Below are 27,949 nucleotides of genomic sequence, written 5' to 3'. Positions count from 1 at the left end.
CTTTTGTGAAATCTGTTAAGCCCGGTCTACACTAGCCAACATGAACCAACAAATGTTTGCCAACATTCGCCAACATCGTGTTGTGCCTTGTTGCAGAGGCATGTTTGCTATTGTTTGCCAGTGTGGACGGGTCGAAAAACAAGTGAAAACATCAGCCAACTTGTTGGCCATTGTTGGCCAAAGATAGGTCATGCTACTTCTGAACAACATGTTGGTTGGTGTTGGGGAATAAGCAGCCAATCAGGGAACAGATTTGGATCATGTGATGGAGCTACAGGGACAAAATGGCAGCCTCCAAGAAAGATAGAGAGTGGCAATTTCATGAAATTGAACATTTAATCTCGGAATATGAAAAGTATGAATGTCTGTATGACATAACCAGTAAAGATTATAAAGACAGGGACAAGAAGAGAGCGTCCATGCAAAAGATTGCTGCTGCATTTGAAATACCAGCAACAGGTAAATAGATACACACATTTGCATGATAATGTAGGCCTACACACTGCATTTCATACACACTGATAGAAAAATGCACATTTGGTCACAGATTTGTTGTATTCTTTTTTGTATTTCACTCCTGTTACATTGGCCAGTGTGACATCTGGCGCGGGTGTAGAATATCTGAATAGTGTTAAGGCGCGCCGCCTCCCCGTCAAGATATCATTCTCCAAAGCGGACTTGATATTCGACCTCATATTCTTGGGACCTTCCATCATCACACTTCATGTTTTATAATGACGCCGGAGCATGTCGAAAAAGTGATTTTCACGGTGAATCGTTGATTCCCAGTTTATTATCTGATTCGTGCTTGTGTGAAGGGACTAGCAGAATTTTGATATTCGTCTTGTGGCGAACCAATTGAAGTTACGGTGGACTTTATGACTTGTGGGCTCGTACGACTTGAGCTTCGAGTGCCGGCTCATTCAGACAAGACAGCATGATGGATTCCCGCTAACAACTCTGTGCGGATGGTTTCTAAGGGATGAACCTCCTTAGTTAAGTTGTCCTCTAAATGAATTGAATAGTCCCTGTTGGCACTTCGCTAACAAAACTGTTTCGAGATACGCTGAGACCTCTGTCCCACGTCATCAAGGCGTGGCAAACAAGCTGTGACGATCATGGAAGGCAAGAACAAGGGAATAAGCAGATATTTCACACGAATACTGACATTAAGTGTGTTATGTCTGTGCATTTTCTTCACATATTTTGCAGTCCAAAGAGATCTGCCTATATCGAAACAAAATCGAACGCCCAATATGAAACTGGCCAACGTAACGCAAAGGCTTAAACACACTATAGCTCATGGAACGCCTGGACATAAGCCCTCCATAGCCTATGCTACGACTTGGTTCCATTCGCAAAAAACGTGGCCATATCTTCATTTCAAAAATTTCTCTTCCTGCAGAAACAAATGTCTGATTTCCGACGACCCAAAAAGTGCTGATGCTGTGGTTTTTTCCAATAGAGGTTTACACTTTAATGCAGCTTTTGATCTTCATCATACGAATGCGAATCGACGTCACCAGGTTTTTATTTTCTACGCCGTAGAGTCAGAAATACACTCAAGAATAAACGCTGAACATCTAAATTCTGTCTTCAACTGGACTGCTACTTTCAAACGAGATTCCGATGTCATCTTAGGCTATTCGCACGTAGAACCATTGGAAAATGAGCACATTGAAGGTAAAGTGACAAGTTTCTTGGCTGCTAAATTCCACAAGGATACAAGTCGCATCCAATCCAACAATGTTAAAGAGCAAACAAAAACATTAAAAGGAAAGAACTATGCAAAAGGTAAAAACAAGATGGCGGTAATGATGGTCAACAATTGCGCTGCCAATACCAACAGGTTAGAATACGCCAAGAAACTACGCGAATGTGGCGTTCATGTTGATATTTTTGGCAAGTGTGGCAAAAGGTGCCCAGGAGGCTGGTGCCAAAAAACTGATATTGCACAGCAATACAAATTTTACTTGTCATTCGAGAATTCCCATTGCCAAGATTACATCACCGAAAAGTTCTGGACCAATGCCTTGAGACATGGTATGATACCGGTTGCCTTGGGAACGAGTAAAGAGGACTACTTGCAGGTGGCGCCACCCCATTCGTTTATTCACACCGCCGATTTCAAGACGGTTGCAGCGTTGGCGGAATATCTTAAGTTACTGGATAGGAATGACAAACTCTATAACGAGTATTTTGAGTGGAAAAAACACTTCCGGGTTGTTTATTCTAGCGCGGCCTGCCGTCTGTGTGAAGCGTTACACGATGAGAAAAAAATGAACCGGATGAAGATATATTCCGATTTAAAGTCGTTCTGGGATGCTGACAGTCATTGCCAAAAGAAGGGACCGCTGCCCCACCCGTAGGCTCTCGATGCAGTCCGTTAACTGAACGAGGCCGAATCACTGCGTTAGGAGTAAGATTATAATCAATTGGACCTTTACTGCGCATGCCTCAAAGTTAAAATTGTTTCGGAACTTGAAGTTATGTGTTTGGTGACATCTGACAAACCTTGAATTCAGAAACATTCAATATCAGCCCCAGAAAAAATTTTAAGATAAGATTCCATATATGATGGGTTTATGGTTAGGTTAGCAATACATTAGAATAGGCGAAACAGGAATAGGCTAAACAGGAATTAGGCGAAACAGGAATAGGCGAAACAGGAATTAGGCGAAACAGGAATAGGCTAAACAGGAATTAGGCGAAACAGGAATAGGCGAAACAGGAATTAGGCGAAACAGGAATTAGGCGAAACAGGAATAGGCGAAACAGGAATTAGGCGAAACAGGAATTAGGCGAAACAGGAATAGGCGAAACAGGAATACACCATATGATTTCCTGGCATCTGATCTTCAAATATTAAGCACCACTTTAATTTGGGCTACAATTTTTTTACACCGTGCCGGAATTAGGGGGGGCGCGCGCTGGGTGCGCCCCCCCCCCTGGATCCGCGCCTGATGTGAATATGTATTAGGTTCACTGGTAGCAGCCAATAGGAACATCCTGTGCCATCTCATGCCAGGCTCTGTTATGTAATACTACCAGGTGAACCAAGGGGTACTTGCTGTAGAGAGGGAGATTAGCCTTGGCTCTGGTCGAGAATAGACCGAGCAAAGGAAGGAAGAGGAAATAAAGAATATATATCATATATCGCGTTGTCATTGAGTCGGAACCTGGAGGGCGAAAACCCTCACGCTTCATTGTTTTGAATAGCCTATGATATTGAGCTGACAAATTTTTAGAGGCAATTTTTTAAAGATCAGCACAGATTTGAGAAAAGTTTCAAACTCGCCATCTCCGAATTTGTTCGTATTTCACAGTTTTGAAGTACTGTGGCTGGAATAGAAAAGTCACCCATCTTGGTTCCGATGAACCCCTCCCCTTCCAAGTGGGCCACACCCATTTGTTCGGGTCATTTTACAACCTAAGCATTTCGATTGCACTTACTTTTAAGCAGAACTGTTGGCCCATGGTTTTCACACTTGAAAGGCACTACCATGTCCAAGGTGTACCATCTCCACCAATAAGAGTTATGGGCACATGCTTCTGCTTGACGCTAGCGCCACCTAGATTACCTTAAAGGTGAATTGTGCAGCTCATATATTTGACCCTAACTCAAGGCAGAATGGCCTGCCCATGGAATTTATGACTGTTTTTCATTTAGGAGGTTTCCCTTAACAGTAATAATGGGTAAGTACCTTGGGCCTCTTACTTTGCCAAGAGAAATATATATTATAATCAATGAATGAATTATATTTTATATACAATGACCTCCAGTTTAGAGGTCGCCTTTCAGTCTGCGGCTGCATTTTCCCGGAGAAATTGTCGGCCTTGTCTCGCAGAAGTGGGGACACTCCGTGAAGTTTCTGCTGCTGGTGCAGTACAAATCTTGCGGCAGCAATTCGTACAGCGATTCGTATCACGCCCTCTTTCGCCTCTTTGCGCGTCACAAGCGACCATGTGTTGCATTGTAACGAACATGACGCCGAACACACCTGCTGTTGTCTGTTCGCAATAACATTCTGAATATGACAATCGTCACTATCGATCTCGCCCCTAATGATGAGAAGAGAGCGGGCAACAACCTCTTCAACTCTCATCTCTCGAACCCAGTGCAATTTAATGGTTTGCCATTCAATGTAAAAGCCTTGAGTGGCGTGTAGGCCTTTTCGACCAATCGATGAGCCCTTTGACAGTGTATGCCATCCAGCGGATGTGCATGTGACGCCTGCATTTTACGTGCAAGAAGGAAAGGAATATATATTTCGTAAATACAATGGAAAAAGAACTCAGGGTACGTACGGATATTTTCTGACTTCATGATAAAAAGTACATGTATGTCACAAAGATATTGTGGCCCAAAGTGAATTAGACTATCAACAGCTTCATGATAATACAGCGAGCTTGAAACTGAGGCGATTTTACTTGAGGCATTTATGCCTGAATTCAGCTGACACCGGTTTATGTTTTTACTACGCCGTCATCGTGCCCGCGGCAGCCTTATGTTCTCTGTATTTTTATTGACATTCTTGCTTCTTTATTGTGAAACCTTGTTTCGCCTGTATTCAAAACATTTCAGACATAAAAAAGATCGTTGTGATTTTAATCATCATGTCAACAAAGGCGAACGTCGCACTCTATGAGAACATTAACAAATATAAAGTGTCGAAGCATGTCTGTAAAATTCTCTAACATGGTTTTGATATCATTGAAGTATTAAGTATCAGCTGCGGTAGCATTTTTTTCTTATTTCAGCGCGAATTTATATGAATCTTTTCTCGCATTCGTGCCAAAGTGTTTCACAAAGACTACCAAAGACTTTTACATAGTCACATGCACTGAAGTCGGTGCTATATTAGTACTGATTATGAAATCGGCCGGTCGCGTCAACTATCGCTTATATCGCCAGTCGAATAGTAGTACCAAATTATCGTGGCGGAATCTCAAAATATCGCGCTCAATTCATGCCTTTTTTCAGAAATCCCCTTGCCTGGTCTAATGATGCGGAAGGCCCCGGCCATCTTGGCCGTGGTACTGGCGGTCCTCGCGACAGTCAGACTAGCAGAAACGGCAAATGAAGAAATGAGGAAAGAAATAGAGATCCCGGCGAACAAGTTAGCTGGTCAGTGATGAAAGGCAGGAGACCTATACTATTTCTCCTCCTTAACTTCTCTCTATTACCCCACCATCTATAGGTACAACATTTCAATTAAGACCTTCATTACCCAATGTGAACCACCTCGACGCTACTGTGGCTTGTGGCAAAGTCATTCAATAAATCTAATAAATCAAAAAAAAATACATGTACATGTACTTTCCATATATTAAGTATGTAAGTCATTAGGGTTCTTAAAAAAACGTGTAAAGCATTACCTAGGTTTACAGAATCCCAGTCTTTTTCAATTCATTTTTTTACAGTATGCAAATATCCGAACGCAGCCGACATTGTCTTAGTGATTGACAACAATGGATTGTCTGCCGAATCCTTTGTCGCTATCAAGAAGCTCCTCGGCATGGTGACCTTGACCTATGACCTTGGTGAAAGGTCAATGCGGTTCAGTATAATGACCTTCACAAGCAAGGAGCAAATCAAGGCGTTTGACCTCTGTACGCATTGTAAAAATGACCGCCTTTATCGGGCGATCATGAAAATTGATTGGCAGAAACCAGAAAGTGCAGGGTAAGTAGGTTTATACTTGCTACAAAATGCCCCGGGAATATGGCCTTTTTACTTTTGAGGCTTCTAAGTATATATAGGTTGCAATTATTGTGTACTCATCCTCCCTAACCCTCCAGATTCCCTTGCAGTGAGGCGCAGTGACCCCGTACAAAAGTTGAGTTTTCAATCACTGACCTACGAGAGCGGGAAACCGCGCGGTGACTTTCACAGGCGTTGGATTAATTTGGATGTTGGGTATTGGCTCGGCAACTGCAACTGATCACAAATGCCTGTGAAAGTGGCAAGACTAAATTGACGGTAAACCTCAACTCCCGATTACTAATTTCAAAACTTGTCAAGTAAGCTCTCACTTCTTTCACCTCATTTAGCAGAGATATACTGCTAGATTAGGGCCCATATTCTGCAAAAAGAATCAGGTTTATCAAATTTTCATTTCATGTGACATTATATTCTGTAGCCTGCTTACCGACATGGTTGGTAACAGTAAGCCGATGACAAAGTGAAAATCATGTTTCAAGGTTTGGTCATTCTCTCGCCAGGGGCCACTCTGGTTCAGCAATGGAGTTTGCAAGGACGACCATGTTCCGGGATGCGAGGCCAAACGCCAGGAAATTAGTAGTTCTCATCGGGACAGAGCCCCCTTCAAGCCCAAAGGAAGCTAAGAAGTTAAACGAAGAGGTCGGCAAGCTAAAGGAAGAAGGGATCGATTTTGTCATGGTCATGATAGGGGAGCACATCTTTCAGAAGGAGATGAAGAAGATGATACCTGCCCTGGACGAGGAGAGGTTCCACTATCTACCTGGGCTGAATGTTCCGGCAGGAGGAAATAAATTCGCAGAGATCCTGTGCGATCATAGTACGTTTTATTTCGTTCTGCTTGCACATCATTTCTCCTAAGGTGCCGGTGTAGAAGTTTAAAATGTCCTAGGATAGAATGCCCGGGAAACAAAGGATTCTATTATGCACTTCAATCTCTGAGCTATTGACGGCCAGGGTCTCTATAGAACCATATTGCAGAATACAATAGGGCCGGACACTTTTTCCAGGGGGTGGGGGGGGGGGGCATTTGTTACTGTTATACCGGCAATACCATAGCAATTCGCGGAAAAAGTTAACAAATTTTCAGATAACGCCGCAGTAAAAGCGGAATCTATAGAGCAGTCAAGTTAGAAGCCGAGAGTTATCCATCTTTGACTGAAATCAGTCCTTCGAAATGGGCAAAAATATTGAGGCTCCTTGTATCCGTTGTACAAAAGACCCCACCAAGTGATGAGAGATATGAGTAGCTTGAGTGGGACTCTATACCTATCCGGCAAGGACGGAGTGACTATGCCAATAAGACCATTTGGTGCCTATAGCCGTAGTTGTGTCTTCCTATTTCGCCCCTCCCACTTCGCCCCTTCCCACTTCGCTTCTCCGGCATACCGCTGGAGAATGACACGCCTAAGTGCAGAGCGTGCGCTGAAGAAGAAGTAGAAACTGTCTTAAATGATTAAATCGACATCGAGATGTCTTTGACTAAGAAACTGATTCTTAGATTGCTGCCGATAAGCCATCTGCGAAATAATGGTATCGTTTGGTTTTCTCTAACCACAAACCAAACCCTAATTTTGTACAGATACTACACGTACTCTGTTTCTTGTTGCAACATTTCACTTCATTTTACTAACAGTGCATACCTTTCCCATTCCTTTTCAGTTGGGAGGGCCTGTGAACCAGGGAACCACCGAGTGAACGGCACCAAATGCATTGGTACGAAATTGAGTTCACGAGAAGTTTCCATCCAACTATATGATAATTTGATTCGATGATAGAAATAAAGCTGAAGTAAAATCACTCTTTTCGATATCGAACGCCATCGTGCATAGATTTTAATCTATGCAACCTATCTAAACCAGTCCAACTGGTTCAAGTTATTTTAAACAATGTATTTGTGTCTTCGAACTTTCATCAGTATATACAATGAAGTCCGCCGTATCGCTTTTGCTTCTCCTTTTTTCTTTCATATCGCCACTCTTTATCCTCCAGTGAACTGTAAGATCCTTGGAATGGTTCGAGATGGAGATACATGTAAAGCTGATACAGGTAGGCCTAAAGAGAGAAGTGTTGTCATTTCTTTCTTGTCTTTTATTCTGTCTATCAACAAATGTACCAAAACCAGTTTGAATGATTCATAAAGAAAAGACCCCCAAATGGGCCTCGCTGAAGATTCTTATTTCTGGACTGACAATGACAACCCAGCGATTTTTGGTATTGAATTACTGAATTGACCATGGTGCATGATCCCGAAGAACGGATTCACTCAAAAAGAAAAAGGACATAATGTTAATCATTTCGATCGCCAAAACATTAAGTCATCTTATCAGTGTTAATCAACACAGATTCGTTCTCTCTCATTATTCCAGATTCCTGCCCACCAGGATTTGAGAAGGAGGAAGACACATGTACTATCAATAAATGTCCCCTACATTACGAGAAGGATAGCGTTACCGAGAAGTGTATCCTGAAAAGTAAATAGAATCCAGTTGCGTAGGTTTTGTGAATTGTCCAGTTAAATGGATGCAATAAAAAACCTGGTTAACTGGCCAATTTTGTGTCATCGCTGCATCCGGCCGCTGTTCACCATTTGCCACTTTGCGCCAGCAAAAATGCAATCTCCAAGCTTTGCCATTGGTAACTGTTGCCGACTGGCAGTTTATACTTGGTGTCTTCCGGTATTCCGGTGGAAGTGGAGGCGTGTCCTCGATCTCATTGGTAGATTAGCAAAATAACATACATGTACATATCTGCTCAAGTATTGGTCAGAAAACACCCATCTTACTTGTCCGGCTCAGGCAGTACAGGCAATTTCCAATTGATAAAGTGGGCTTATAGAGCTTCTGTTATCATAATGAACATTTCAACTGCCTCCCGTACTTTTCAGCCCAATGTCCGCCCGGCTACTCTATATCAAAAAATGGCTGTGATAGTCTCTGTCCCCCGGGAATGAAGAGCTATGATGGTGGATGCAAGGATTTGCTATTTGGTGAGTTGCCCAGAAAAAAAAAATTAACAAAGGAATTGGTGAAAAAAGATGTAACCGGCCAATAGACAGATATTCGCATTACCGTCACACATCAGCTGGTAACAGGGTGGTCATTCATCGTGATGCTCACAATAGCCAAGACATGACGTAATTATTCCTCTATTTTTGAATTGCTTACATGAAATATTGATCAGAATTATAAACTAGGCCTATCTTTTCTATAGCCTCCGTGTTAATTTTTCCATAGGTCTGATCGCGATGCCCCTCCATTTCTTCCTCGTCTTCGACGCCTCCGCCAATACCGGCCAGTCAGGCTTCGAAGAGTCAAAACTCTTCATTGTCGGACTCCTAAATCGCTTCGTCATCGGCAAAGAATCCGTGACCTTCACCTTAATCTACAGCTCCGGAAGTGACGTCAGGATAATGGTGTTCGATGGAACCGAATCAACGGATAGTTACGTCACTGCAGTGTTCAATCTCCAATATAAAGGTGGTGAATCTAAGTTACCAGAGTTACCCGATTACGCGACAACCTTTCTGAAGACTGCTAACCCTCGTATTCAGACAAACGTTCTGCTGATCGGAAGTTTTTACGTCAAAGCCTCAGATAAAGATGACGTTCGTCACGGAATTCATGTCATCAGAGACCTAAAGTGGGCATACCTCTTTTTCATTCCATTCGGAGAAAAACTAAATGTGTATTGGTGGAAAAAGTCAATCAAGCCTGAGCACATCATTCCGCTGTATAACTTTCCGCCAGGTCGTGTGTACAGCATCATGCATTCCTTGATACAGTGGATAAATCTCCGTAAGTTTTTCATATTTATTTTTTTTTAATTTTATGATTTGAAAAAAAATACAACAAAGAGCGTTACTTTGTCACTTTATAGCACTCATTATCAGGCCAAGAGGCCTACAAGACCTTCGACCGTATAATGATGATGATGGTGATGATGATGATGGCACGTAAAAACCTTGTCTGTAATGTAGTCATCATATACATGTAGAAGAGTTTAAGGACAACTCACAAAATGGTTTTGGCCTTTTCCTTTGCTAAATGCTGCAGTTATGAGTATCATTGATATAGCGTTCTACAACCAGCAACACGAAAGTCATTTTATTGCAGATTTATGTCCAAAGGGAACAGTGTGGAACAAAGAAAAGGGCTACTGTGCAAAATGTGAGTACAGGGTGTAACAAATATACGTTTTCTTTTACAACGTAAAACTGTATTTGTGTTGTGGCTTCAATATTTTCATAATAACTCTTTTGTGCTCTTTGCCAATGAATAAATGAACAACTCCTTTCAATTTACTTCTCTGGACGGATTAAGTTACTCCGTGGTTATATCCTTATAGCTGTAATTTCAAAATGTTAAATAACAGTTGATATGTTGTACGATCAAAAGAAATATGTTTACCTGTCTTGGCGTGCTTGCGAAGAACAAGTTGAAAGAAGCATAACCTGCAATCAGTATTTGGAAGAGATGTATCTTGTGTGAAGACTACAGCCTGCCCATTCGACTTTATTCCTTGCAGGTGCGTCGTGTCCTCTTTTAACTACGACGCCGCTCCCAACAACTGAAGGTCCTACTCCTGAACCATCAACTGCAACTCCACCCACGACACTACCTGCGAGTACCACCACAACAACAGCAGAGATAATAATTGTACTCCCTACCACTACCCCTCCTACAAGCACTACTTCAAGCACTACTACGAGCACTACTACTCCAAATACAACCACTGAGCGAGATCTAATTACGACCAAACCAGTGATGCCATCAACTACCCCTGAAATAACTACACCAGCCACCACATCGTCCAGTACAACAACAACATCAAAACCGGACATATTTGTACCCCCAAATACTATCTCTACCAGTACTACCACAACTACAAAACCTACAGATCATACCCCTGTGATTATAATCCCGCCTCCGACTACGACTAAATTACCACCCACAACCACAAATTCAATCACAAAAACCACCACAACAAAAGAAACTATCATTTTTGTACCGCCAACGACTACCAGTACTACCACAACTCCGAAACCTACACCACATTCAGTATTGACAACTCCAAGCACAAGCACCACCACAACAAAAGAAACTATTGTGTTTGTACCGCCAACGACTACCCCATCTACCAGTACTACCACAACTCCGAAACTTCCAATCATCATTATTCCGCCAACGACTACCCCATCTACCAGTGCTACCACAACTCCGAAACCTCCAATCATCGTTATTCCGCCAACGACTACCCCATCTACCAGTACTACCACAACTCCGAAACCTCCAATCATCATTATTCCGCCAACGACTACCCCATCTACCAGTGCTACCACAACTCCGAAACTTCCAATCATCATTATTCCGCCAACGACTACCCCATCTACCAGTACTACCACAACTCCGAAACCTCCAATCATCATTGTACCGCCAACGACTACCCCATCTACCAGTACTACCACCCAATCTACCAGTACTACCACAACTCCGAAACCTCCAATCATCATTATTCCGCCAACGACTACCCCATCTACCAGTACTACCACAACTCCGAAACCTCCAATCATCATTATTCCGCCAACGACTACCCCATCTACCAGTACTACCACAACTCCGAAACCTCCAATCATCATTATTCCGCCAACGACTACCCCATCTACCAGTACTACCACAACTCCGAAACCTCCAATCATCATTGTTCCGCCAACGACTACCCCATCTACCAGTACTACAACAACTCCAAAACCTCCAATCATCATTGTTCCGCCCACGACTACCCCATCTACCAGTGCTACAACACTAAAACCTCCGATCATATTCGTTCCACCGACTACCACTCCACAAAGACCAATGATCACTACAACATCCCCAATATCAACCACACAAACTCCTCTCTGTGATCCATGCACACCTTCTCAAGGTGAGTGTACCACACATGTAACAACTCCATGTAGCTCGCCTAAACCTTCGAAGACATCTCCAACTACTCCTAGAACTACTAATGCCACATTACCCAACATTACCTCTAGGAGGCCAACAACTCAGAAAACACTCATCACAAGTACTCGGAAAGTCACTACGTCGACTACCACCACTACCACCACTCCGAACACTGAGATAATATTCGAACCACCAACAACCAGTGCAACCACTACTGCTAAAACCCCTCAATCAAAAACAACTACTACTGCCAAAACTCCACAATCAAAGACAACTACTACTGCCAAAACGCCTCAATCAAAGACAACTACTACTGCAAAAACTCCTCATTCAAAAACTACTACTACTGCCAAAACGCCTCAATCAAAAACAAGTACTACTACTAAACGTCCTCAATCAAAGACAACTACTAAGGCCAAGACTCCTCAATCAAAGACAACTACTACTACTAAACGTCCTCAATCAAAGACAACTACTACTGCCAAAACGCCTCAATCAAAGACAACTACTACTGCCAAAACTCCTCATTCAAAAACTACTACTACTGCCAAAACGCCTCAATCAAAAACAAGTACTACTACTAAACGTCCTCAATCAAAGACAACTACTACTGCCAAGACTCCTCAATCAAAGACAAGTACTACTGCCAAAGCTCCTCAATCAAAAACAAGTACTACTGCCAAAACTCCTCAATCAAAGACAACTACTACTACTAAACGTCCTCAATCAAAGACAACTACTACTGCCAAAACGCCTCAGTCAAAAACAAGTACTACTGCTAAACCTCCTCAATCAAAGACAACTACTACTGCCAAAACTCCTCAATCAAAGACAACTACTACTGCCAAGACTCCTCAATCAAAAACTACTACTACTGCCAAAACGCCTCAATCAAAAACAAGTACTACTACTAAACGTCCTCAATCAAAGACAACTACTACTGCCAAGACTCCTCAATCAAAGACAAGTACTACTGCCAAAACTCCTCAATCAAAGACAACTACTACTACTAAACGTCCTCAATCAAAGACAACTACTACTGCCAAAACGCCTCAGTCAAAAACAAGTACTACTGCTAAACCTCCTCAATCAAAGACAACTACTACTGCCAAAACTCCTCATTCAAAAACTACTACTACTGCCAAAACGCCTCAATCAAAAACAAGTACTACTACTAAACGTCCTCAATCAAAGACAACTACTACTGCCAAAACTCCTCATTCAAAAACTACTACTACTGCCAAAACGCCTCAATCAAAAACAAGTACTACTACTAAACGTCCTCAATCAAAGACAACTACTACTGCCAAAGCTCCTCAATCAAAAACAAGTACTACTGCCAAAACGCCTCAATCAAAAACATCAACCACTGCCAAGACTCCTCAATCAAAGACAACTACTACTGCCAAAACTCCTCAATCAAAGACAACTACTACTGCCAAAACTCCTCAATCAAAGACAACTACTACTGCCAAAACGCCTCAATCAAAAACAAGTACTACTGCCAAAACTCCTCAATCAAAGACAACTACTACTGCCAAAACTCCTCAATCAAAGACAACTTCTACTGCCAAAACGCCTCAATCAAAAACAACTACTACTACCAAAGCTCCTCAGTCAAAAACATCAACCACTGCCAAACCACCTGATAAATTTAGATCAACAACTACAGTCAAAACTCCTCAATCAAAATCTTCAACCAAAACACCGAAATCTACTACTAGTAGTACTACTGCCAAAACGAAGCCAACCAAAACTTCTAATATAACTACGAAAGCTCCAAAGACGACGAGACCCGGTAAGATCAATCGAAAACTAGGGTATTTTCTCATCCAAAATGGAGCTTTCCATACGGGCTCTTCCTACAGAAAGTGAAGAAACGATAGCAACATCTGGTCGTCTTCTGTTTTTCATTTATTTTAGTGAAAAGAACCTAATTTTCAGTGAATAAACATTTTGCTGAAGAAAACTATATTTCTACAGTCTCAAAGGAGGTTTAGTTCAGACGATTCACAACTAGAATATACTGCGAATGATAGCCCTTGTGTAAAATTAAAACCAATATCGATAGATGGCACACTACTAAAGTACATCGCAATTAAAGTCATAGCTTCCTTCTTGAATTCAGCTGCATGTTCGAAAGCAAAAGCAGTTGACCTCGTCATACTAGTTGATGCCTCGACAGACATGGGAAAGACACGACTACAAAGCGTAAAGAAGTTCATGAAGAAGTTTATATCCAAACGCCCCAGCGGTCGCCTGGAACCGCGGTTCTCAATTCTCACGTATGGTAGCAGGTCAAGACCAAATGCATGGTTTAAGCAATGTATCAAGATCAAGAAGTGTGTCCAAATTGCTGAGAAGAGGGTCAAACCTGCGAGTGGCAAACCAAAGTTGGGGGAAGCCATCAAGTATTCTTTGAAGTATGCGTTCCAAATGAGGCGACGCATGCGCAAAGGGACGAGACGCGGAATCATCGTCATCAGCAGTGGGAAAACCTATGATTTGAAGTGGACGAAAGCACAGGCAGGAAAGGCAGAGAGATTGAAGAAAAATGTCTTTTTCTTGGGTGTTGGCGACAAGATGGATAAGAAAATGATTGACAGTATTGCGCCCGGGAAGCGACAGTTTAAGCTTTCCGCAGCTAAGTTATTGAAGTCGAAGAAAGTCATGAAGTGGTTGGAAGGAATTTATATTGGTTGTAATATTGGCAAAGGTACATTTTACGTCAGAACGGCTGCTTCTTCACATCACAACCTGCTGTGCAACATTCGGATATGTCGAGGCCTCGTGCTCAGATGTCCGCAACATATATCGCACTAAGCTCCTGGGACTACAATGCAAGCCTGATGAAGGAAGAAACTACTTACTTTAACATCTCATTGGCATTCATTCGCCAGGATCAATTTCATTTTGAGCACTCTATTCTAAAAATTGAGTCGTTGGACAAATTCAGTTTTTGTTGGTAGAGATTTTGTTCATTCTTTAATAGTCTGTATCCGCACATTTTTGTTCATTCTTTAGTCAGTATCAGCAATATTCGCCCTAATGTCGTCTTATTATTTTGCAGCGCCAACAGCGCCACCAAGACCAGGTAAGACTCCTTTTTCATGTAACAGCAGAGGCATCATCGTTTCCGCCAGGGGGCACTCATTTTGACAAATCCCGAAATGATTGAAAGAACATGTTAATGATGGGGATGTTGTCTAAGAATGGTTGTGAGCAGTTTTACCCTCCCCTGCCCATGCTAAAGCATGCATCCACCCTTCCGTAGTACAATTACTCGGTTGAATAACAGAAATGTTTTAAATGGCTTTTGCCTCTGAAATACTATGCTTAGAATGCCCCTGAGTGCGTCAAAACACCAACACCATAAACTTAAGGATTCTCATACAGGTTGGCCAAACTTCCTCATCAATGTTATCCTTTTTTCAGAGTGTAAACTATGGGAAGAATGGCATGCCCGACTACACAAATGCGTGGAGAGTGAGTATCCGGGGCATGATGAATAGTTCTCTATGAGTAGTCATTTGAGAAAGCTCCCGTGCACAATGTGGCTGGTTTTCATAGGTCGATTCCATATCGAGCAACCACACAAGTGTTGCATAGATATCTTTGGTGCTTATCTTTTTTGTAAGTAAATCAAAATTTGTATATATTTCTGCTACGAGGGGAAGTTTTGGCAAAGGCGAGAGGTTCCTGTGATCTCTAGGTTTCTATCATGACTCGTAAGGTAATAAGGAACTGGGTCTGGTTTGACATGTAACGTATGTAGTGCTGACGTACGAGATAGAAGAGACACCTATGTGTGAAGATGTTGTAAAATGATGTAGCGTTAGTTTCAAGCCTAGTTCATGTATTTCTATATCATTTCAGAACAGTGCCATTGCAGGGGTGAGGGTGACCCTCACTACCACCGTTACGACGGAAGCCTCTTGAACTTCATGGGAATTTGCAAATACGTTTTCTCTAAGTCGACCAACACGAAGGATACGTGTGCCTTCAGCGTTGAGGTGAAGAATGAGCACCGTAAGGGCTGGGGCCTTGTGGCCTGGACCCGCTTGGTCGACTTCAAGATGGGAGGCTATGCGATCAGACTTCATAAGGACATGAGAACATTCGTGAGTATCCCGAATTTAATTGGCCAACATCCTATAAAATGTTCATGATTTGGAAGTCATACATGCACTACCGATTGCAAAATATCCAGTAAAAATCATGAGTAGAATATTTCTTCCTGCAGAGAGCTTTGACGATCACCGATATTGCTCTTGCAGAAAAATGGCCAATTGGTAAACCTTCCATTTGCCATCAAGACCAAAGGAGGCCATATCATATCTGTCTGGAAGGCGGGCCCAGGCATCAGGGTGGATGTCCCCTCCTGCACCATTCATCTCACTTTCTCCCTTGGACACGCCGTGACCCTCACAACGGGCTTCAAGCGATACGGCGGCAAGGGCAAGCTGACAGGGATATGTGGTGAATGTGGCGTGTACTCCTATGGATCAGGAGGGTCACACGGGAAATCCTCCAAAGACCATCACCTGGATCCAAATAGCTTCAGTGTACCTGATGATTCAGATCTCCCACTCAAACAGTAGGTTACTATGTTATTTTGTCCCAAATCTCACCACAGCATACGACATTGAAGAAGTTCCCATATTCAGGGTTTTTTTCACAGATTTTCTGGTTACATGGTTCAACCATAACCTCTTCCCGAAGATAATTGAAGGGAACATGTTTTAATTTTTTCTCTACTTTTGTATCTGACAACCATAAAGAATAAGTGATATTCAAAAAACAGGGACCGCGGATATAACTTCTTACCACTTTCTTCAACCATTTTTTCATGTAGCAAGTAGTATTTAAGGGTCGATATCATTAAACGTGTGGGGTGAACCTGTTAGTTTTTTGTTGTCTTTTGTCTTTGACTCTTGTTAGCTCCTTTACAACGCCACCCGCAATGAATGCGTTTGAATGCAAACTTGAAAATCGCCATCGAACGGCACTCTTCACCATCATGATCATCATGATCTCCACCTAATGCAGACGAGTTTCTCATTCCATCATCTTCAATGCCATGTCACACAATGATTGAATATTTCCATCATCCTCATTTGATCAAGTTATGCGCCTGTAGATCTGAAAGTGTATCTGTTTTACTTAATTAAGCCCTCTGCTTCTCTAAGAGCATAGACCGCCTTTAACTTTCCCCGCCGTCTTCTGCTTTGGCAATCCTCTCCAGTTCCTTCCAAGAGTGAGCTGTGTTCTTCATCTCCGGTCGCCAGCTCTTCCTTTGTCTTCCTAATTTTCCTTTCTCCTCTGGTTTTACCTTTCTGTAACGTATGTGACTAGCAAGGATTCAACTACTCAAATCAGGTAAGTCAACCATTTTGCACTGCAACTACAAACCGATTTCCTCTCTCTCTCTCTCTCTGTTTCTTTCTCTAGAATTCTCAAAGTGTCTTACATTTCGCAATAATGAGCATTCATTTTCTCTCTTTTTTCCAGGTGTAAACGTGTAAAGGAACCAACAATAAAATGCAGCACCGCACAGAACAAGATCATTGCTAATGATGCGCACTGTGGACTGATGATGAACACAGAAGGCTTGTTCAAGGCATGCATAAAGAGCGGCAAGGTAAAGCACAAGAACAACTACCAGTCTTGCAAGATGGATGTCTGCGCCCATTACAGTAAAGCCAAGGCAAGGATGGAAGCAGTGTGTGCCAGTATTGGATCATTTGCTACCGAGTGTCAGAAGTTTGACTTTGCACCTTCAAAACCTTGGAGGACGGCAAAGTTCTGTCGTAAGTTTTCCTTTTAATTTAGGCAGCTCTTTTGCTCTTCAAACTGCTCAGGCATTTCAAGTGTGAGGGCAACAGTAAGGTTAACATTTCTAAACACCACAAATTTCAATGGAGCTAAATATGTCATCGCTGTAAGTGTGTCTTTGGTCCTTCTGTTCCCTCACCGATACTAATTTGATCATCTAAATGCTCAGTGTCAGCTCCCATGACAGTTTCCTTTCGTGATGGGTATATGGTGTTGTTAAATGTATTTTCATCTACACAACCTTAAAACTATAAATTGAACGTGATTGTATGCAGCAATGAAGTGTCCAACAAACTCGGACTACAATCCAAAGATGAATCCTTGTCAGCCGAACTGCGTCAAGCAAACCTGCAAAGCCAAGGCGCCAGTTGAAGGATGTCAGTGCAAAAAAGGATATCTTTTGAGCGGACAGGCCTGTGTGGCTAAAGCTAAATGTGGATGTTTGGATGGCGGAGACTACCTGCTGGTAAGCAGACTTCTTGATCAATGAAAGTGTAGCTATAGTTTGATTCGATATAACAACTAAGTGCTTAGGGAATCACACTTGGTGTTTTAAGGCTAAAAGTTCATACTGATAAATTGGCAGAATTTTACAACTGACACCAAGGAGCATACCTTTATTGACAAAATATAAATGGCAATTTCGTCCTAAGTAACAAGTTCTCATGACTGGATAAATCAAAACCAATTCGAACCACAGGCCATAGTTAAATTATTGCTGATGATGATGATAGGACTATGAAGTGTATTGTCTTAAAAGTGACGCTCTATTGGCTATCTTCCGAACATGCAGGCAGTATGATTCGTATAGGTAGAAACTACTATAACTTCGAACGTAGATACACTCCGAACTTATTTCTTAGGTTGGTGAAACTAGGACAGCCAAGGACTGCAAGAGGAGTATGAAGTGTGTTAAAGCGGGAGGCAAAGTTAAGGTGTTGAAGCTGAAGCCCTGTGGGAAGAATGCCAGCTGTACCGTAGGGAAAGGCGGCCACTACCAATGCACGTGCAAGAAAGGTTACCACGGGAATGGCAACAGTTGCAGTAAGTTCTATAGGAAAAGATAATGTAATCTAATGGCTGGTATATTCTGGACTTTTTAAGACTGCATGCTGTGAAAAATGGTTCAGCCACATTGCTCTTTTTTGCTAAGCATTAAGATCGTGGGGTATTCATTTTGAGGATATTGGCATTACTGGAATTCTTAATAAACATGTGTTTCTCTTACAGAAAAAGTATCACATGACACGGCAAAACCAACAGATAAAGGTAATCACAGATCATCAACTTGGCATGGTAAAGTCTCTATCGCTGCTCTATGTTTGTCGAGGAAACCCGAAAGTGTTGTGTTTGACTTCGACATAACAGAGACTGAGAGAGTTGCCATTTATAATTCATGCTACAATTGATGCATCTTCTCCTCTTCAGTGATATGTTCGACAGCAAAAGCAGTTGACCTCGTCTTACTTGTCGATGCATCAACCACCATGGGAAAGGAAGGGCTAGAATATGTGAAGAAGTTCATGAAGAAGTTTATATCCAAACGCCCCAGCGGTCGCCTGGAACCGCGGTTCTCAATTCTCACGTATGGTAGCAGGACAAGACCAAGTGCGTGGTTTAAGCAATGTATCAAGATCAAGAAGTGTGTCCAAATTGCTGAGAAGAGGGTCAAACCTGCGAGTGGCAAACCACAGTTGGGGGAAGCCATCAAGTATTCTTTGAAGTATGCGTTCCAGATGAGGCGACGCATGCGCAAAGGGACGAGACGCGGAATCATCGTCATCAGCAGTGGGAAAACCTATGATTTGAAGTGGACGAAAGCACAGGCAGGAAAGGCAGAGAGATTGAAGAAAAATGTCTTTTTCTTGGGTGTTGGCGACAAGATGGATAAGAAAATGATTGACAGTATTGCGCCCGGGAAGCGACAGTTTAAGCTTTCCGCAGCTAAGTTATTGAAGTCGAAGAAAGTCATGAAGTGGTTAGATGACATATACACTGGCTGTGATATTGGAAGTGGTGAGTTTTTTTTGTCGAGTAAGCGTATAAAGAAGTAAGTAGTATTGTGATGTCTATCTTTTGAATATCTTTTCATGTAATATTGTTTTGATAGTACTGAGTTTATGGACATAATCGTCATTTGAACGCCTTGCAGGGAAATCGACTCCTGTGTATCATTTATTTGAACACTTTATATGAAATGATATTTATGCCGCATATGTTTTGAAAATCCAATAAAAGTCCCCGTTGCAATAAAATAACTTTTCAACTCGACCTAACCATGAACTGTTTTTACTTGCAGCGCCAACTGCAGCACCAAAAATGAGTAAGTTGTTTTTGCAATACAATTATACAACCACAGTCTAAGGCATATTTTTATAGCTGTCAACACTGACCCATAGCACGTGAGACTCTATTGCAAGCAGAGTAAGAAGAAGGGGCCATGTATGGAGAGGGAGGGGCTTGCATTGAAATAGGAATGGGTGGCATCAGTGGTTACAGTTTGTGATAAGCTCTATAACTAGCGTAATACAGAGTATTAAGAAGGGAACATGTATGGAGAAGGTGGCAAAGAGCACTGTCCGATGACTTTTATTTCCCGAAACTAACTTTTGACAGATTAAGGAAAAATACCCTACGATGTCAAAGTCTTTTGAGTTTTTAGTGTGGTGTCTATATTTTTCAGAGTGCAAATCTGAGGTCATGTAACAGGGATGTGATTTGTACATTGGCCCCTCATTGAAAGTTTTATATCACAAGTTGATTTTTTTTTCTTGCTTAGATAAATCACGGATGAATTATATTGATATACATCCATTGATAAATGAACAGATATGTCAACTTCACTAGTCCCCTTTAATATTTGTTTGCATGCACTTGTTTTCATCTACTGATTTGCCAAGCATTGCTATATCCCGCAGTCATATTTCTCTACAGCGAACGGGAAACAGAAACCGAAAGATAAAAAGAAAAAGAAAAAGAAAGGCAGCAAATGTGTACCAAAAGCTGTTGATATTGTAGTATTAGTGGACACATCGAACTTCCTCGGGAAGAAGTCATTGAAGATCGTAAAATCTTTTCTGAAGAAAGCTATCAGCGGAAGCCCCAATGGTGCCCTTGGACCTCAGTTCTCTATTATTCAATACGATAAAAGGACACGCGCAAAGGCGTGGTTCAAGCAGTGCAAAAACAAGGCAAGGTGTGCCAGTGTCGCTCAAAAGAAAATTAAATTCGGGGGAGGGCAAGCAGCAATGGGAAAAGCCTTACGGTACGCCTTGAAATACGCCTTCCAGACGTCCAGGAAGATACGCACGGGAACAAGGCGGGCAATCCTCGTCATCAATGGTGGGAAATCTAAAGATAGACTGAAAACAATGGCGGCAGCTGACAAAGCCTTCAAATTGAAAAGGCCTGTCTACTCCTTAACGATCGGAGCTAAGCTGGATCTGAAACTACTACAACACATCTCTCCAGGGAAGCGACAGCTTGTAATTCCAGCGGGCAAACTATCCAAGTCGAAGAAAGTCATGACTTGGCTGCAGACCATTTATACCGGATGTATCCCAGTATGTATTTTATCATCAGATAAAACGAAATCTCTTTCTGTTCAAGGATGGTCAAGCAGGTCTATCTATAATCTTAAAGAAACAAAAAGCAGTTTGGTACATTTTCACAGCCGACGAAAATGCACTAAAGAATTGTCTGCAAACCAAATTTTGTTCAGAGTAGTTGTTGGGTTGATTTTTATCGTTGTTTGTTTTTAATGAGTATTTTGTTTAATCTTTCTTTTCAGTCTTAGAGTGTAAGATCGTCATCTCTGATCCAAGCCAGATTTGAAGCTGAAGGATATGAAAAACCGTTAGCTGGTGAATTGAAGCTTGGATGACTTCCCTACATGTACGACGACAGAGACCATAGAATCAGTGTACATGCCATCAGCACTCGATGATGTAATCACAGTCAGAAATGCTCAAACAGTGCAAAGCATTATCAGAGATAACTCGAATAACAACAGGTTTCCAGTTACAGATTAAAAACTGCTGCAAACCCGTTCATCAATAAATCCCACTTACATGTACTCTGTATGGTAGTCGGACATGGAATAAATATGATGTTGATATTTTAACAACATTTGCAATCATAGCTTTTTCAGAGCAACACCATCTAAAGTCTTCTTCGTCTGTTGATTTTCCTTTTATTCTTTGAAAGAGCACTGAGAGAGAGAAGGGAGGCCGTAAATATACGATGGCAATCGACAGATTTTGCCTCATATCGACATGGACAGTTAGTTGTACCAGATTCTTTCAACTAAAATTTATTCGAAGGACTCTTGTTGTAAAGTCAGCAGCATCAACACAAAGGACATAATCGAACTGTTCGGCAACCATCGAGATCGTTTTGACTGCAAGACCGCGGATATGCACAATCTCCTAAGCATGCCTGTGTCTGACGATCATGGCCGATACGTACTCGATCACTACCTCTTTCATTCAACGAATAGCCCTAAAGTTTGGAATACTATGTAGATGACAAAATCATGTCACACGTATACCTTTACTGCATCTTCTTCATTGTATCCGACTGATCAGTTTCTTGCTATTGAAGACTACAGCCGGCGCACCATTTTGCTGCTGTGCGTATGCCGAATGCTACACCATCATTGACCGTTTGTTCCGTGTGTTAGCGAAGAAAATCTCTCACAAAATGCAAGCAACAACGTTTGGTGAGGGACATATTCCAACGCACTGGCAACAGCCATCTTTCGAGTCTCTGCAAGATGTCTGGGAGGCACATCTCTCCAAAACTCTAGTAAAGTATATCTCGCCGATTATTCTCATCGTCGGTACTATTTTCAACTTTGCGACCATCTTCACCGTCGTCGTCGGAAAGGTCGGGAATGTTTCTACGAGGATTTTATTGGTGAACCTCGCACTTTGGGACACGGCGGTCCTGTGGACAGGACTCATATATTTCTGGTTAGCGCACGCCTACGATATCGATTTTAGGCGAATGTCCGTCATTGCGTGTAAGATACAAAATTTCGTGATTTACGTGTCTTTTAACTGCTCATCCTGGGGCATCCTAGTTTTAACACTAGAACGGTTTGTGTGCGTCAGGTTTCCACTACGGGCGCGAGTAATCTGCACGCCAAGAAATGCCTATAGTTTACTTGCAATGATCGGCATTCTGATGCTCGCTATCAACTGTCACTATCTGATTTTCTTTCACTTGAATGAATTCGGAATATGCACGTATAGCGAAGACTCGTACGCCAAGTTCTTCCGAGGTCCGTGGTTTTATATTGACACGGCCGTCTACACAGGGATACCTTTCTTGGGTATCACTTTCTGCAATTTTCACATAATAAGCAAGGTCGTTGGAAACAAGCGGCTTGCCCTGAAAGAGGAAAACAAAGTTGGGCAAGACAGCCAGGACCATAGGGGCATAGCAACCACTCTCTTTGTCGTAAGCACTGTTTTTATAGTCCTAACATTACCAATTCAGATATATTACATATTAGTCTACAATATTGATTACCACAGATACTATGGCGCCTCACGACTCACTTGGGCTCGACTTTACCTTATTTACGATTCCACTGGACTGATGACATATCTCAACAGTGCAATGAATTTTGTTCTGTACTGTCTAAGCGGCACACAATTTCGTTCAAGGTTCATTGTACTGCTAAGAAAGAGTTTCTGCAACACACTGGCTGCACAGTCTTAGATTTCAAATCAATGGTTATCTTTCACAATTCAGTTTAAGTACTTTCAAAGTACTTAAACCAGAGTCAGAAAGTCCGTTTTGATCATCTTCTCCGATGGTTTGCTCCTCTTGCCTGCCTTAATGCTGTATATTCTCTCTCCTTTAATTATTCTTTGTGTTAACAACGTTTTCCAATGTGACTACCACTCTAGATATCTTTCAGATTTATTCGCACACCTAACCCTTGGTATTGTCATTTTTCTGCATAAGGTTCAAGATTTATGCGCTCATTCTCTGGTGCTTCTTCACGGTGAGGTCCAAAATCAACGCGAAGGTGTGCTGGTTTTGCTCTTTTCAGGTTCAAGATCTATGCGAAGATCACTGATGCTGCTTCTTGGAGAATTTTAAGATCTTCATGAAGATTAACTAATGCTGATTCTTAAATAAGTTCAAGAACTACGTGAAGATTCACTGATGCTACTTCTTGGTGAGGTTCGAGATCTACATGAGCATCAGTAATGATGCTTCTTTGAGAGGTGCAAGATTTGCGCGAAGATTTCCAGGTACTTGTTCTTGCTAAGAATCGAGATCAACGTGAAGATTTCCTAGTGCTGCTTCTTGGTGAGGTTCAAAATCTACGTGAAGATTCGCTTGTGTTGCTTCTTGGAGAGAGGTTCACTGGTGCTACTTCTTAAATATTTTCAAGATTTATTCGAGGATACGCTAGTGCTGCTTTTTCCGACAGAACCTCAATTGCAGCTTGTATTGAAGGAGCCTTGATCCATACAACACGGAGCTGAGGTCCATCAAGACTGTGATAATCATGATGATCATGGCCGTTTCACTTGTTCCTTGCAAAGGTACAAAGTTATCTGTGGAACAAAGAATGCCACAGGCAAAACGTCGACCTTTGATATATCGATTTCTCCATGACCTCGGTATTGGACAACTGAACTGATGATGCTATAGTCTTGCTAGGGTAAAGCTACCTAAGGGTAAGTCGACTTTCCAGCGTTCTTCTACACAAAGGCCGAGTTTCAGGGTGTGTTACCGACACCGGATCTAGAAAGACAAACACTCGCACACACACCCTCACAGACACAATCGCTACGACCAAAAACAATACGGTTAACGATCTTGTAGATCAGAAACCATGACTATTGTCCAACAAAAAGAAGGACTCTGATATCTGTGTTTGGATCTTCAAATACCAGTGCACGGATAGTTCATAAAAGAGGTTGTGCAGGAGACAATCCAGTGAAGGCGTATACAACTTTTATGTGGATGAGAGTTCAAGGAAGTTGTGCAGGAGACTCACCTGTAGAGGCGAATACAACTTTCATGTGGATGAGAGTTCAAGGAAGTTGTGCAGGACACTTACCTGTTGAGGCGAATACAACTTTCATGTGGATGAGAGTTGAAACTTTTCGCCCATCGTTCACCACTTTCTTCTGCCAATGGTGTCATCGATGACTCCTGCGCAAAAGCTTGGCAATGGATACTGTGTTGACAGAGAGAATGTCTTTTGATCTGATTGACGAACGCTTACCGTGGAGAGTCGGCTTGTGGTTATAAACCGCGGGTGTTGTGGTAGTTGTAAGTGTACTTGCTACAGTGGTGGTCGTCGTTGGCAGTGCGGTAGTCGTCGTAGTCGTCGTAGTCGTCGTAGTTGTCGTTTCTGCAGGGGATGCTGTTGTCATAATCGTTGTGGGAGTTGTGGTAATAATGGCAACGGATGTACTTGTTGTAATTGAGGTTGTCGTCGTTGGCAGTGTGGGCGTTGTCGTCGTCGTTTCTGCAGGGGACGTAGTTGTCGTAATAGTTGAGGGAGATGTGGCAAAAATGGCAAAGGATGTACTTGTTGTACTTGTAGCTGTTGTCGTTGGCAGTGTGGGCGTTGTCGTCGTTGTTTCTGCAGGGGATGTAGTTGTCGTAATAGTTGAGGGAGATGTGGCAAAAGTGGCAAAGGATGTACTTGTTGTACTTGTAGCTGTTGTCGTTGGCAGTGTGGGCGTTGTCGTCGTCGTTTCTGCAGGAGATGTAGTTGTCGTAATAGTTGAGGGAGATGTGACAAAAGTGGCAAAGGATGTACTTGTTGTACTTGTAGCTGTTGTCGTTGGCAGTGTGGGCGTTGTCGTCGTCGTTTCTGCAGGGGATGTAGTTGTCGTAATAGTTGAGGGAGATGTGGCAAAAGTGGCAAAGGATGTACTTGTTGTAATGGTAGCTGTTGTCGTTGGCAGTGTGGGCGTCGTCGCTTTTGTTGTTGCAGGCGATGTACTTGTTGTTGTCGCTAGTGTGGTTGTTTCTGTTGTTTTTGTTGTCGTCGTCGTCGTCGTCGTTCCTAGAGTTATAGCGGAGACTGAAGAGCCTTTACAAGAGAGGTGCGTTTTTTAATCATCGACAATAGATACGATACAGTGTGTGTTGGTATAAATGGTAGTATGACGAAAAAGGAGTGGTTGGCATCTATGGCTTTATAAGCTTTTATGTTTCATGTAGGAGATTAACTCATCAGTTCCACCACGATTTTGGAGGCAATAAAGTCACAAATGTAAGATTTTAGTTGCAAGATTTAGTCATTTGTGTAATTCTGGGGAAGAGTAGGAAAATTGACAACATACCTCTGAGTGGACACTTGATCCTGAGCGACCTCATCTCCTTCGCGGTGAGGGCCGTATCAAAAAATCTCAGTGACGACATTGCTCCATCAAAATAATAGGTATGATCCGCGCCAATGAGCAAATCCCCCGGAGTGAAAGATATTAGGTTTTTTCTAGTCTTCATCTGTTTAATGACATCATTCATAACGAACACCACAACTCCTGTGTCAGAATTGTAAGATACTCCAAGAAATGACCACGCGTTGGTGGTAACATAGATATCTGGTTGACGGTACACAAAAATGTTTTTTTCCGTTCGGATTCCAAAGAATACCCTGTTTTCCGGCCACAACCAAAGTTTTGTCGCTCTTAATGTGGCGGCGCTTGATAGGCTTAAATCCCACTTGGCAATGGGTACTTTGCCCACTTTTGGTTTCAACATGAGTGTTATCGAGAAACTCTTTGGCGAGTCCAGTAGGCCTAAGCTGTTCTTTAGGACTCGGAGGTGAGACCTCTTCCTTTTGATAAACTGTAGCGCTGCGTCTGGAAATCCACATGGGCCCTCGGTTAACGCAACATTTGTCGGTTTAGTGGTGAAGGCTCCTTTGTGGTCATTATGGCCGTAGGTCGAGTTGAACGGCCAAAAGGCAACCGGGGACACTGCTGAAGAAAAGCATATATCTAATTTAAAAGAAAAGGAACACATCGCGCGCACTACTACTTTCGAAGTTTCAGCGGTGAAAGACGGGAAAACGGTCATGAATCTGCATGTGCTGTACTGTTTTTCACTACATTGAGACAAGTGGCGCGGATGGGCCCACTAAATTTCAGAGTGGGTTGGTACCGTCGAAAAGAATTTTTCCGAGAATAAGGCAATCTTTATTCGATCAAACATATCAGCTCTTTTTGCTGCGCTCGAATAAGCCGCCGGCGGGACATTATGGCACACCTACCTGCAAAGGATGGCTGCAGTAGCGTTGCTGCAACAAGTCCCAGGAGAGGGACTATTCCTGACATCTTGATAGTATGAAGGTGTCCTCAGAAGTGGCGATTATTCAGCATCGAGGTGAAAGTCAAATTAATGTTTAACTAATCGTGAGTGGTGAAATGGTGAAATGTGGTCCGCATATGTATTTTGTACTACATGAACTTTTTTTGGATCTTGATAGCTTAAATAAGGCCTGGTTAATTATTAACAGAAGTATTTGGAAATGAAGTTATGGTTGACTGTGGAGGAGATTGAGCGAACTTGAGGCTTACTTGCCAATTCGTGTGTTAATAATAAAGCAGGCATGTCACTGAATTGCCAACTTAAAGTTGTACCAAGTACATGTATTTGAGGACCACATTTCACAACTCTCTCACCGGCCGATGGCCATCCATTCGACAACCCTTAACTTCGCCTGGCATTGCTGCTCCAAATTTCCGAACAAATATTAATCGCCACGTTTGAAACGATTTCGCCAGTTTTGAGGACACCGTCATATTGTCAACATGTCCGCATTGTTTCCTCTTGTTGTAGCGATGCTGCTGCAGCCATGCTTTACAGGTAGGTGTGCCTTACAGATCCGCGCACATGGGCGACTAAAATAACCGCTACAGTAAATTGCTTTAATCAGACTCCCCAAACAAAATAACTTGTCCGTAGCATTTGCTTTCTCTGTGCTTTGACAGTAGACCAAATTTGATTACGACTGGAATGTATGTCGAGGGCGCGAGGTGACGTCAATATGAGCTCATTTCGTTAGCCTCGGCAGACTACTAAGCCCCCATCACCCTGCTTTTCAGCGGGGTAAAATGTTATCAGCTTCCGGGAATTGCACGTGAACTTCGAACAGACGGACACATGGTCTGACATATCCTTGACATAAACAAACTATTTCCGTCCTTATCATTTCATTCATTTCTTTCAGTGAATTCCATACCTTTTTTTCAGTTGCATCTCCAGTTGCCTTTTGGCCGTTCAACTCGACCTACGGCCATAATGACCACAAAGGAGTCTTCACCACTACACCGACAAATGTTACGTTAACCGAGGGGCCATGTGGGGTTCCAGACACGGCGCTGCTGTTCACCTATTCGAAGAGGTCTCACCTACGAGTTACGAAGAATGATAAACTGAATTCACCTAAGAGTTTCTC

The 27,949-nt window shown here is 42.4% G+C and overlaps 3 protein-coding genes across 6 annotated transcripts; all 3 read left to right on the top strand.

Moving 5' to 3' along the window:
* The first annotated feature begins 45 nt into the window (after positions 1–45).
* Positions 46–27,786, top strand: LOC135494608 (glycoprotein 3-alpha-L-fucosyltransferase A-like). 3 transcript variants are annotated; one of them, XR_010448416.1, is made up of 2 exons: positions 46–459; positions 27,745–27,786. XR_010448416.1 is itself a non-coding variant. In XM_064782738.1 (2 exons), the coding sequence occupies exons 1-2, from the start codon at positions 748–750 to the stop codon at positions 2,367–2,369; spliced, it is 975 nt and encodes a 324-aa protein (XP_064638808.1). In that variant the 5' UTR covers positions 648–747; the 3' UTR covers positions 2,370–3,141. The 3 variants fall into 3 exon arrangements, 1 of the variants encoding a protein (XP_064638808.1); XR_010448415.1 differs by lacking the exon at positions 27,745–27,786 and adding an exon at positions 1,406–1,487; XM_064782738.1 differs by lacking the exons at positions 46–459; positions 27,745–27,786 and adding exons at positions 648–758; positions 1,406–3,141.
* Positions 4,199–21,737, top strand: LOC135494847 (uncharacterized). Of its 2 annotated transcripts, XM_064783139.1 has the most exons (24): positions 4,199–4,300; positions 4,985–5,128; positions 5,425–5,686; positions 6,226–6,542; positions 7,385–7,438; positions 7,715–7,771; positions 8,092–8,196; positions 8,610–8,711; positions 8,959–9,519; positions 9,838–9,891; positions 10,250–11,647; positions 13,796–14,383; positions 14,738–14,761; positions 15,103–15,153; positions 15,544–15,788; positions 15,945–16,264; positions 17,179–17,477; positions 17,778–17,968; positions 18,366–18,546; positions 18,733–18,771; positions 18,931–19,518; positions 19,802–19,825; positions 20,437–21,065; positions 21,293–21,737. In XM_064783139.1, the coding sequence occupies exons 2-24, from the start codon at positions 5,005–5,007 to the stop codon at positions 21,296–21,298; spliced, it is 6,219 nt and encodes a 2,072-aa protein (XP_064639209.1). In that variant the 5' UTR covers positions 4,199–4,300; positions 4,985–5,004; the 3' UTR covers positions 21,299–21,737. The 2 variants fall into 2 exon arrangements, with proteins under 2 accessions (XP_064639209.1, XP_064639210.1); XM_064783140.1 differs by lacking the exons at positions 4,199–4,300; positions 13,796–14,383 and having other exon boundaries at positions 4,936–5,128; positions 21,293–21,735.
* On the top strand, positions 11,665–13,858 carry LOC135495011 (mucin-2-like; the record flags this gene model as incomplete). Its single annotated transcript, XM_064783397.1, has 1 exon — positions 11,665–13,858. A coding segment is annotated over one exon (1,878 nt), but the record flags the coding sequence as incomplete, so codon positions are not given.
* Positions 27,787–27,949: the final 163 nt, after the last annotated feature.

The sequence above is a fragment of the Lineus longissimus genome, chromosome 10 (assembly GCF_910592395.1).
Source record: "Lineus longissimus chromosome 10, tnLinLong1.2, whole genome shotgun sequence".
NCBI classification, from domain to species: domain Eukaryota; kingdom Metazoa; phylum Nemertea; class Pilidiophora; order Heteronemertea; family Lineidae; genus Lineus; species Lineus longissimus.
The sequence above is the reverse complement of the archived record's forward strand: the minus strand, read 5'-3'. Positions and strand labels throughout refer to the sequence as shown.

Excerpts from the sequence above, each read along its gene's own strand:
- LOC135494847 (XM_064783139.1), top strand. The coding sequence starts at position 5,005 with ATGATGCGGAAGGCCCCGGCCATCTTGGCCGTGGTACTGGCGGTCCTC. Across the intron at positions 8,197-8,609 it reads CGAGAAGTGTATCCTGAAAA|CCCAATGTCCGCCCGGCTAC; the intron begins GTAAATAGAATC and ends CGTACTTTTCAG. Across the intron at positions 17,969-18,365 it reads ATGGCGGAGACTACCTGCTG|GTTGGTGAAACTAGGACAGC; the intron begins GTAAGCAGACTT and ends CTTATTTCTTAG.